Below are 12,598 nucleotides of genomic sequence, written 5' to 3' on the forward strand. Positions count from 1 at the left end.
TATCCCATAGTGGGTTACTCTCATAATGTACATAATTCCTAATCTCTCAAATATAGAACTACACAATCCAGGTCTGACTGGAACATAGAGAAGCACTCTGGCTTGCCAGCACCTGTCACACTTTCCCATCCATGCCTGGATGGTAAAGGATGATGGAGATGATGATGATGATCAAAACACAACAAAGACAAAATCAATGTCAATTAAAACTTTTATTCCTTATTCCCATTCCTTTATTCTCTCATAACAAATTCCTCAAAAGTCCAGCACAATCCTCTTCAGAAGTCAAAGTCATCTCTGTGTTGATATATTTAGATATATAAATGATATTGAAGTTGTGATTCATGAATTTCATGTTGACATCCAAGAAACTGTATTTGATAATGTCAAGCTTGAAGAGGAATATACCCTGTCTTTTAGCAGACAAAATATTCATAATTGTTGTCCTCATCATCATTTAGCATCCGCTTTCCATGCTAGCATGGGTTGGATGGTTCAACTGGGGTCTGGAAAGCCAGAAGACTGCACCAGGCCCAGTCTGATGTGGCAATGCCCTTCCTAACGCCAACCACTCCGTGAGTGTAGCGGGTGCTTTTTACGTGCCACCGGCACGGGGGCCAGGCGAGACTGGCAAACGGCCATGATGGGATGGTGCTTTTTACGTGCCACCAGCACTGGTATCAAAGCTACAATTTCCATTGATGTTGATCGATTTCGATTTTCATTCTGATTCTCACTTGCCTCAACAGGTCTTCACATGTAGAGTTTTGTGTCTCTAGAAGGAAAGGTATGCATAAGTGGACTGGCTACATCCCAGGTAGAGACCATGGTTTATGGTCTCACTTGTCCTGCCGGGTTGTAATAAATTTTGATATTGGTACGGTTACACGTGTGTATGAATACTCAGATGTGTACTTAAGTGGCGTTTTTGAGAGAATGACTCACCGCAAATATCACAATGATATGGTTTTTCACCTGTATGAATACGTTTGTGTTTAGGCAAATCACTACTGTGGGAGAATGATTTACCACAGATATCACACTGATATGGTTTCTCTCCTGTATGACTACGTTTGTGACTGATTAAATTGCTATTATCAGAAAATGACTTACCACAGATATCACACTGATATGGTTTTTCCCCAGTATGAATACGTTTGTGACCAGACAAATGACTACTTCTTGAGAATGATTTACCACAGATATTACAATGATATGGTTTCTCTCCTGTATGAATACGTAAGTGTCTGGTTAAAGGGCTATTATCAGAGAATGATTCACCACAGATATCACAATGATATGGCTTCTCACCTGTATGAATACGTTTGTGCCCACTTAATGTAGAATGCTGGGAAAATGATTTACCACAGATATCACAATGATATGGCTTCTCTCCTGTATGAATATGTAGGTGTCTGGTTAAATGGCTATTTTCAGAGAATGATTCACCACAGATATCACAATGATATGGCTTCTCTCCTGTATGAATACGTCTGTGCCCATTTAAAGTAGAATTATGGGAAAATGATTTACCACAGATATCACACTGATATGGTTTTTCCCCAGTATGAATACGTATATGACTAGTCAAATGACTATTTCTAGTGAATGATTTACCACAGATATCACAATGATATGGTTTCTCACCCGTATGAATACGTTTGTGATCAATTAAAATGTTACTTCTAGAAAATGATTTACCACAAATATTACAATGATGTGGCTTTTCTCCTGTATGTGTACGTTTGTGTGTAGGTAAGTCACCACTGGTAGAGAATGATTTACCACAGATATCACACTGATATGGTTTCTCTCCTGTATGAGTACGTTTGTGTTTAGGTAAGTCAGTACTTCGAGAAAATGATTTACCACAGATATCACACTGATGCGGCTTTTCCCCAGTATGAATAAATTTGTGACGAGTTAAAGTGCTATTTTCAGAAAATGATTTACTACAGATATCACACTGATATGGTTTTTCTCCAGTATGAACACGTCTGTGCCTACTTAAATTACCACTTTTAGAGAATGACTTACCACAAATATCACAGTGATATGGCTTCTCTCTTTTATCAGAGATTTTTGCTTTAGTTGAATTATTCATTATGAAAGAATAATTTCGTTAAACATATCACAATGAAAGTATCTGTTTCATTTCTATGAATGTTTGTGTTCAAATGCATCAGAGAATAATTGAATGTTATGTTACTTTCATTGGTGACCTTACTTAATATCTAAAACAGAAGATATAAATTGGTAAATGCTTTTGTAAAGTTACTCAAACTTAACCTGTAGGTTCATCATCTCTACATTCCATATGGTAAAGACAAAAAAAATGTTGCTGTTAATTCCATTGTCCAGAAGAAATATTTCCCCATCGTTCGTCGAAGATTTTATTTATGTAAAGATGTTGATGTATTGATGAATGTGCCTTATAAATATATGGTCTTCCTTTAATTGATGAACATCAATAAAAATATCAGACACACATCTGAATGAAGAAGTTTCTTTTAAATCAACATGGAATGATATCCTGAAATAGGAAAGAAATTCATTTCTATGAATATATTTGTGTTGTTATTTTCAGAGAATAATTTAATGCTATGCTTCTTTCATCTGAGATTTTGCTTAATATCTAAATCAAGAGGTGACAATTGTCTATGCCTTTGTAAAGTTATCAAAGCTTAATTAACCTGTAAAGCAATCATCTCCTCTATATTCCAGACAGCAAAGACTTCAAATTGTTGCTGTTAATTCCATCGCCCAGAAGAAGTATTTTGCTGTTGTTTTACACAGATTTCATTTATATGTTGAGTTTGATGTATTGATGCTCCTTATAAATATATCATCTTCCTTTCGTTAATGGAAGCTGATAAAAATACCAGAGGCACATCTGAATGAAGAAATTTCTTTAACGTCAACATGATGTGATATTCTGAAATAAAAAAAGAAGCAGTGAGATAAAGAGAATCATTAAATGGCATAGTAATTCAACATTGCAAATCTTACAACATCAACACTGTCATCCATTTAATGTCTATGCTTACACGAATTGGAGTTTATTCGGGTACTGAAACTTTTACAACATTCTACACTTTTTACACTTTTACTTGTTTCAGTCATGTGACTGCAGCCATGCTGGAGCACCGCCTTTAGTCAAGCAAATCGAATCCAGGACTTATTCTTTATAAGCCTAGTACTTATTTATCAGTCTCTTTTGCCCAACCGCTAAGTTACGGGGACGTAAACACACCAGCATCGGTTGTCAAGCAATGCCAGAGAGACAAACACAGACACACAAACATACACACACATATATATACATATATACGACAGGCTTCTTTCAGTTTCCGTCTACCAAATCCACTCACAAGGCATTGGTCGACCCAAGGCTATAGTAGAACACACTTGCCCAAGGTGCCACGCAGTGGGATTGAATTTGGTACCAAGTGGTTGGTAAGCAAGCTACTTACTACACAGCCACTCCTACGCCTATTCATTATTTTGAATTAGGAGTGGCTGTGTGGTATTTAAACAACAACAAAAAACAAAAGTAGACACCCATAAAATTATCAACCATTTTACAAACAATAACTCTGAGCACCTTTTCAAACTCCATCTGTCTAACACCCGTGGATATGTTTACAAAGTCAGAAAACAGCACAGCTCCCATGACTTTCGGAAACATTTTTTCATGCTAAGAGTTGCTGAAGCATGGAACAAACTGCCGGCATCAGTTGTTAGTTGTCGGAGCACTGCATCCTTCAAAACTTCCATGCTTCCTGAGATTCGCCAACACTACACCTGATTTTCTCCCCTCCATACACACAGGCTAACATGTATCTGACTCATACACTGTTCACTTCCCAGACATTTGTACATTACTGCATATGCTTTATATGCACTTTCTGACAAGTTGTGGTGCATCTGAGCACTGTATACAATAATTTCATGATTATTATAAATAATTTGAGAAATGCAGGGAAATCTATATACAGAATAGGCGCAGGAGCATTCTACAGCTGGATGCCCTTCCTGTTGCCAATCCTGACCTCTTCCCAAGTAAAATGATATTCCACCAAGTTCAAACATATTTACACGGAATATTGCAAAGAAAGGACATCGCTTGCATGATGGTGACACTCACTGACAAGCGGCGATCCTTCGGTATAGGTTCTGGAAGTGGCTTTGTTTACATTTCTGGAGATAACAGAAACCCTTTTCTCCCACCCCTAACACAAACCTTAACCATGACCCCCCCCTTATATATAAAAAAAACAACACTTTTTTTAAATGTATCTGGTACTTCCGGTGGTTAATATAGGGCGTAACAAATATCAGAAAATCAAAAAAAAAATGTGTGTAATAGGTGTAAAACAACTGCCTATGAACGAATATGAAAAAAAAAAATTCGCGCACGCGAAAGGGGGGTGGGGGAGAGGCCTCGGAAAATTCACATCGGGAAGTTCCGAAAGCGTCTGAGGAGCTGACCCGGGCACCAAAACAAAAAAAAAATAGTGTAATATGTGTAAAACAACTTGCTCTAAACGAATATGACACAAAAAAATGCGCTCTCGCGAAAGAGGGGTGGGGGAGAGGCCTCGGAATATTTATATCGGGAATTTCCGAAAGCGTCTGAACCGGGCACAAAAACAAAAACAAAAACAGCGTAATAGGTGTAAAACAACTTGCTCTAAACGACTATCATGAAAAAAATGCGTGCTCGCGAAAGGGGGGTGGGGGAGAGGCTTTGGAAATTTCACATCTTCAGTCCACGGCCTTTAAACTAAGAAAAAATAGTGTAATTGGTGTAAAACTACTTGTTCTAAACGAGTATCAAGAACACACACTCACACATGAATCATAAACTCCGTATTTCGCAAAAAAAAAAAATAAAGAGAAGAAATTCTGGAAAAAGTGAAGAAATGTTGGATCTCATTCCTTGGTTAAAGCTATTTTAAACATTAAATTTATGCTTTTCTTTGAAATAGTTCAGATATATGCAATTCTTCTCACTTATTAAGATGCATTTATCAGAAAAAAAGAGACAGAAAAATTATTATTTTGTGTCAATCCTTCCCTAATTATCCTTTATTAATTAGTTTTGGCGTGTATTTTTTTCCCAAATTTATTTTTTCACCTTTACAACACTGTTTAGTAAAGCAACTATTTATCTTTATAATTTGCATATTTGACTTATTAATCAAAATTCTCTACATGTAATATATACTAAGTAATGCAACCTTCATTTATGTGTTCCGTTCTGTATTATGCATGCGTGACTGTTTGTATGTAAGTGTGTTTAACTGTGCACATGAATGTGAATATTAAAGAACATATTTATTTACTATGATTGTTATTTTCAGAACAAATAAATCTTTTGGCTGTTATGTTATTGATGTTATTATTATTGCTAGTTAAAGGGTGGTGACTTGGCTGAATATTTTGAGTCTTGTAGTATGTAGTTGTGTTAGTCAATATTCTGAGTTCAAATCCAACTCATTTCTTTATCATCATTATCGATGGACCACTCAAAGAGGTATGTATACATTATCATTTTCGTAACATAATTTCTGTAGTATTTCAAGATGTTTCTGACACGTATTTTGATTCACATGGTGGAGATCCAACATTTCTTCACTTTTTCCAGAATTTCTTCTCTTTATTTTATTTTTTTGCGAAATACGGAGTTTATGATTCATGTGTGAGTGTGTGTTCTTGATACTCGTTTAGAACAAGTAGTTTTACACCAATTACACTATTTTTTCTTAGTTTAAAGGCCGTGGACTGAAGATGGGAAATTTCCGAAGCCTCTCCCCCACCCCCCTTTCGCGAGCGCGCATTTTTTTCATGATAGTCGTTTAGAGCAAGTTGTTTTACACCTATTACGCTGTTTTTGTTTTTGTGCCCGGTTCAGACGCTTTCGGAAATTCCCGATATAAATATTCCGAGGACTCTCCCCCACCCCTCTTTCTCGAGAGCGCATTTTTTTTTCATATTCGTTTAGAGCAAGTTGTTTTACACATATTACACTGTTTTTTTTTTGTTTTGGTGCCCGGGTCAGCCCCTCAGACGCTTTCGGAACTTCCCGATGTGAATTTTCCGAGGCCTCTCCCCCACCCCCCTTTCGCGTGCGCGAATTTTTTTTTTCATATTCGTTCATAGGAAGTTGTTTTACACCTATTACACACATTTTTTTTTTGATTTTCTGATATTTGTTACGCCCTATATTAACCCTTCCGGTACCTGTACCGAAGTTACGCCAATTTTTTTAAACAAAGTAAATAAAACAAAAATACAAAGTAAGGATCGACTGGTCACGACTAGCTAGCGCGGATGCGCGACTACGCGCGCCGAGACCCCTCTTCTTAAATAGTACTCTTACATTCGCGAGTGCCCGTTCTCCGTATTTTATTTTTCAGTATAAAATATTTAAAAAATAGATTAATCTGTCTAATTTCATCCATACTTTGTGTATTCTGGATATATTTCCCATTTCGTAACTTTTTTTTGACAAGTAAGGGTTATCTTGGTGAGGTGTGCCGTACTACTAGCGAACAGTGGTCCCGGTGCGCGCACTCGCGTATCCGTTCTACCTAGTCATATGTAGTGAATCATGCAACGACTTTTTAACCCTAATCTTAGTTTGTTTACAAAAATAATGTATTTACTTGGTTTAAAAAATTGTAGGATCGACTACTTACGACTAGCTAGCGCGGATGTACGAGTGCGCGCACCGGGACCACTGTTCGCTAGTAGTACCTTATCATTATTGGTATTATCATCATCATTATAGCCTTAAAGAAAATCTTTGTCAACTTACCGTATTCAGATACAAACAACGAGTCAGTGATCGGTAATTAAGCACCTTAATTAATTAATTAAGGCAAGTTATATCCCTTTATAGGGTTGTAGTACTTCAATTTTCTATGACTGGTCCGTTTCGTTCCGGTGTCTTCTTTGTCCCATTCCGTCAACGATTTTACCTTCAAGGTAATATAGAATATATACACTCACATACTCTAATCTACGACCGTTTCCAGCGCACGAACTGGACCCCGTCGCAGACACCGAAAGAAATAAGACATCTTTGACTTATATCTTCCTGATGTGACGTCAGGCCGTTGCACTTCCGATCCGTTTCTGACGTCATTTTCTCTCCTGTCCAATCATTGTCCTTCCTTCACACTTCTCTCTCATCTAAAGAACAATGCTTGGATACCTTTTGGGGATCTTTTCGGTTTGACCGGCAGTTTTTTAAAATAATTTCCACGTAACTAAACACTTTTAAACTTCGTATACTGGTAGAATGTGTTCATAAAACATCTTTTTCTCTTGGCTTTATTGAGAAAATTCTGTAGTTTGTAAGCTATTTGTTGGTTTTTTGTCTTCAATTTCTGCAATTTCAACCAATCAATGGCATCTATTGAGGTGAAAACATTCTGTGCCGTATGAATGTCCCTCGTTTAAGAAACAGATTGGGTTTATTTACATTCCTGAAGAAAAAAAGATACCCTTTCCCCCCACCCCTAACCCTAAAACAGATTGAAATGCAATCGATACTAGGGTCATAATTATGGGTGACAATTTCATATGACACCATTTGGAAAACTGCCGGTCAAACGGAAAAGATCCGGTGCTTGTGCCTAAAATTGAGAAGAATATATGGTTAGGTAAAGGGAGATAATTAGTCTTTGATGTCTTATTTCATGAGACGCATGCGCATTGGACGTGGTTCCTACTTGATGTTGACTTCCGTGTCAAAGGTCCTTTGAATGAATTTCTTTTAATCAGCTGATAATAATAATACGTTTATAATACTTAAAATACGTACTTATAATGCATTTCTCAACTGACATATACACACATATATAAACAACACAGTCCTTTATGAAACATTTGCGTAAGTATTAAACAATGAAAAAATTCAACGTTTTTTAATTCTGGAGACTTTCGGTTTTTGGCGCCTGAATTCTTTGTGTCTTTTCTGTGTTTTATGAATGAGAGATGTCCTTGATTTGTGCGGGATTTGGCTGCTATATCTAGCTATGGGAGAGAGATGTCCTTGATTTGTGCGGGATTTGGCTGCTATTTCTAACTATGGAAGAGCGATGACTATGAATTGTATTAGATTTGGCTGCTATTTCTAGCTATGGAAGAGACATCTTTTGGCGCCACAATTCTTTGTGTCTTTTCTGTGTTTTACGAATGAGAGATGTCCTTGATTTGTGCGGGATTTGGCTGCTATTTCTAGCAACGGAAGAGATTCAATGATTTGTGCGATATTTGGTTGACATTTGTAAATGTGAAAGAAAAATGCTTTCGATTTGTGCGGGATTTGGCTGCTGTTTCTAACTATGGAAGAGATATTCAATGATTTGTACGATATTTGGTTGATATTTCCAGCTGTGAAAGAAAAATGTTTTTGATTTGTGCGGGATTTGACTGCTATTTCTAGCGATGGGAGACAGATATCTATGAATTGTGCGGGATTTGCTGCTTTTTCTAGCTATGGGAGACAGATGACTATGAATTGTGCGAGATTTGGCTGTTATTTCTAGCTATGGGAGACAGATGTCTATGAATTGTGCGGGATTTGGCTGCTTTTTCTAGCTATGGGAGAGAGATATCCTTGATTTATGCAGGATTTGGCTGCTATGGAAGCTACCTTCTGCCCTCTCCGTAGTTGCATGTTTTAGTTTGAGAAATATTCTCAAATACACTCCAACCACTGAAATGTTCGGAAACCGATACTTTATTTTAATTTATCGATTGTTTCTCAGTATTACTATCGATCTAAATGGTAATGTGTTTCCTCATAACTTTCAGAAAGTACCTTTTCATATTCTGTGGATAAGGATTATATAGGAATTTGGGCAATCTTACGGTTCTAGTATATTTTACGTCGACTGACCACGTGTTTATATATGATCGTCGATTTCCGTTAAAACACTTTTATTTTTTTACATATGGGGTTGGGGGTAATGGGATCGTTAGGGTTAGGACCCTAACCCCAAAGATCCCATTTCCCCCCAATCCCATATGTAAAAAAATAAAAGTTTTTGTCGGAAATCGACGATCATATATAAACACGTGGTCAGTCGACGTAAAATATACTAGAACCGTAAGATTGCCGGAATTTGATGTGAAAAGAAAAGTACAACTGAATGAAGGTTGCGGATAATTTACACGTCGAATTATGTTCATCACGTATTTGAAAAAGATGGGGTGGCCAATTGTGAAAAAGTTACAAAAATCTGATTTCCACCTGCTTTTAAGACACCGAACACCATTGCAATTCTTGGGTGTAGTTTAGTATGGTACTATTAGCCTTGTGCCTAGAGTAGAAATGAATATTGGCAATGTTGAATTGCTATGTCATTTAACTATCCTCTTTATCTCAGTGACTCTTTTCTTTTATTTCAGAATATCACATTCTGTTGACATAAAAGAAATTACTTCATCCAGATGTGCCTTTGATAGTTTTATCAACTTTTATTGACTAAAGGAAGACGATATATTTATCAGAAGCATTCATCAATACATCTACGTTTTTATATAAAGAAAGTCTATGACAAAATATTGCGAAATATTTCTTCTGGACGATGGAATTAACAGCAACAATTTGAAGTCTTTGCTGTCTGGAATATAGAGGAGATGATTGTTTTACAGGTTAATTAAGCTTGGATAACTTTACAAAGGTGTAGACAATTGTCACCTTTTGATTTAGATCTCAGCTGAAAGAAACGGCATTAAATTATTCCCCAAAAATAGTGACAAAACTGAACACAAACATTCTCATAGAAATAAAATAAACACTATCAATGTGATATTTATGACAGATTATCCTCTCATAATGAATCCTTTAACTGAAGCAAACAACCCTGATACAGGTGAGAAACCATATCACTCTACTACCTGCAGTGTATCATTCTGTCAGAGTGGTGTCTTGACTATAGATGAACCTTCACATACTGGGGAAAAACCATATCCATGTGATATCTGTGGTAAATCATTCTCTCAAAGGAGTAACTTGACGCAACACTTATATACTCATACAGGAGAAAAGCCATATCATTGTGATATCTGTGCTAAATCATTCTCTCAAAGGAGTAACTTGACACAACACTTTTATACACATAGAGGAGAAAAGTCATATAATTGTGATATTTGTGGTAAATCATTCTCTCGTAGTACTTACTTAACTAAGCACATCCGTACACATACGGAGGAGAAGCCCTATCGTTGTGATATCTGTGGTAAATCATTCTCTCAAACTGGTAACTTGACTAAACACAAAGTTACACATACAGGAGACAAGCCATATCATTGTGATATTTGTGGTAAATCATTCTCTCAGAGTGGTCATTTGACTAAACACAAACTTATACATACAGGCGAGAAGGCGTATTATTGTGAAATTTGTGGTAAATCATTCTCTACGAGTGGGGACTTGAGTAGACACAAACTTACACATACAGGAAAAAAGCCATATCATTGTGATATCTGTAGTAAATCATTCTCTCAAAATTGTAATTTAAATGACCACAAACGTAGACATACAGGAGAAAGACCATATCATTGTGATATCTGTGGTAAATCATTCTCTAGGAGTGGTGATTTGACTACTCACAGACGTATTCATACGGGAGAGAAGCCATATCACTGTGATGTCTGTGGTAAATCATTCTCTTGTAGTAGTTACTTAAGCATGCACAAACTTACACATACAGGAGAGAAGCCATATCGTTGTGGTATTTGTGGTAAATCTTTCTCTCAAGGTAGTCATTTGACTAAACACAAACTTACACATACAGGTGAGAAGGCGTATCATTGTGATATTTGTGGCAAATCATTCTCTGAAGGTGGTCACTTGACCACACACAAACGTGTTCATACCGGAGAGAAGCCATATCACTGTGATATCTGTGGTAAATCATTCTCTCAAAGTAGTATTTTAACTGGCCACAAACGTAGACATACAGGGGAAAGACCATATCGTTGTGATATCTGTGATAAATCATTTTCTAGAAGTGGTGAATTGACTAATCACAAACTTACGCATACAGGAGAAAAACCATTTCAGTGCGATATTGTGATAAATCTTTCTCTTGTAGTAGTTATTTAAGCAAGCACAAATATACACATACAGGAGAGAAGCCATATCATTGTGATATTTGTGGTAAATCATTCTCTCAGAATGTTCATTTGACTAAACATAAACTTACACATACAGGCGAGAAGCCATATCATTGTGATATTTGTGGCAGATCGTTCTCTGAAGGTGGTCAATTGACCAGACACAAACGTACACATACAGGAGAGAAGCCATATCACTGTGATATCTGTGGTAAATCATTCTCTCAAAGTAGTATTTTAACAGGCCACAAACGTAGACATACAGGGGAAAGACCATATCATTGTGATATCTGTGGTAAATCATTTTCTAGAAGTGGTGATGTGACTAGACACAAACGTACGCATACGGGAGTGAAGCCATACCATTGTGAAATCTGTGGTAAATCATTCTCTCAAAGTATTATTTTAACTGACCACAAACGTACACATACAGGTGAGAAACCACACCATTGTGATACCTGTGGTAAATCATACTTTAGAAATAGTCAGTTGACTATTCACAAACGTGTTCATACGGGAGAGAAGCCATATCATTGTGACATCTGTGGTGAATCATTCCCTCAAAAAGGTCACTTAAGTAGACATTTGAGTATTCATACACAAGCGTAAAAATATCAATATAAAAATTTATTACAACATATCAACAATTATGATTTTTTTGTCTTCTACCAGACAAGGTGTCTCCCTCTTCAAGCTTGATGTATTTAACTTCAATTTCATTAATATCAACTTCAGTATCATGGATATATCTAAATATATCAACACAGTGAGAACTTTGATCTTTGAAGAGGATTGTGCTGGAGTTTTTGAGGAATTTGTTAGGAGAGAATAAAGGAATAAAAGTTTTAAGTGACATTGATTTGGTCTTTGTTGTGTTTTCATCATCATCTTCATCATCCTTTAACCTTCATGCTCCTACCTCGTTTAAATAGTTAAACATCAATGTATAGTTGTGGATAGGTCACCAATTTACCCACAGTCTGCACTGACATATATGTACTTAATAAATTATATGCGGATTTGTCCTTAATGTTTAATACACATAATGTAGTCTTAAACCATATCCAAAATAACTAATTATCAAAAATGTCGAAAATAACTTACTAAGTGGAAAATCCCGATGTTGTCCGTGTGTAGCAGACAAACACTCACAACAGAGATGAATTCAAATGAGAGGGAAGATTATACAAACAGCACTACTATGATGTCATTAAATTGTCCGAAAGTTGTTTCGCATATTCTCCAGAGAATATGTGTCAACTCGCCCCGGTCTCCACTATAGCTTAACCCTTTAGTGTTTAAACCAGCTATATCCGGCTCAAATATTCTACTCATTTTATGCTCAAACTGGCCAGAACCAGTATCTCACACCTACCCTGCAATGTCATTCTAAAAATAAACAATTACATCTTTCAAATCTTGAAGCTACAAGATAATACCAGATTAATTTTTTAAAATG

The 12,598-nt window shown here is 36.5% G+C and overlaps 1 protein-coding gene across 3 annotated transcripts in view; it reads left to right on the plus strand.

Annotated features, from left to right (window-relative positions):
* Nucleotides 1-11,970, plus strand: part of LOC115230482 (zinc finger protein 271-like) — a 34,472-nt gene extending 22,502 nt beyond the window's left edge. Inside the window, exons 1-5 of one of the 3 annotated variants that reach the window (XM_036499671.1) lie at nt 9,036-10,213; nt 10,466-10,565; nt 10,734-10,825; nt 10,910-10,979; nt 11,315-11,970. In XM_036499671.1, the coding sequence (XP_036355564.1) occupies nt 9,836-10,213; nt 10,466-10,565; nt 10,734-10,825; nt 10,910-10,979; nt 11,315-11,748 (1,074 nt within the window). In that variant the 5' untranslated portion in view covers nt 9,036-9,835 and the 3' untranslated portion in view covers nt 11,749-11,970. Of the gene's footprint in view, nt 1-9,035; nt 10,214-10,465; nt 10,614-10,733; nt 10,826-10,892; nt 10,980-11,284 lie in introns of those variants that run through there. The other 2 variants (XM_036499670.1, XM_029800647.2) reach the window with 2 other exon arrangements.
* The last annotated feature ends 628 nt before the right edge of the window (nt 11,971-12,598 follow it).

This window comes from Octopus sinensis, unplaced genomic scaffold (assembly GCF_006345805.1).
Source record: "Octopus sinensis unplaced genomic scaffold, ASM634580v1 Contig15615, whole genome shotgun sequence".
NCBI lineage: Eukaryota > Metazoa > Mollusca > Cephalopoda > Octopoda > Octopodidae > Octopus > Octopus sinensis.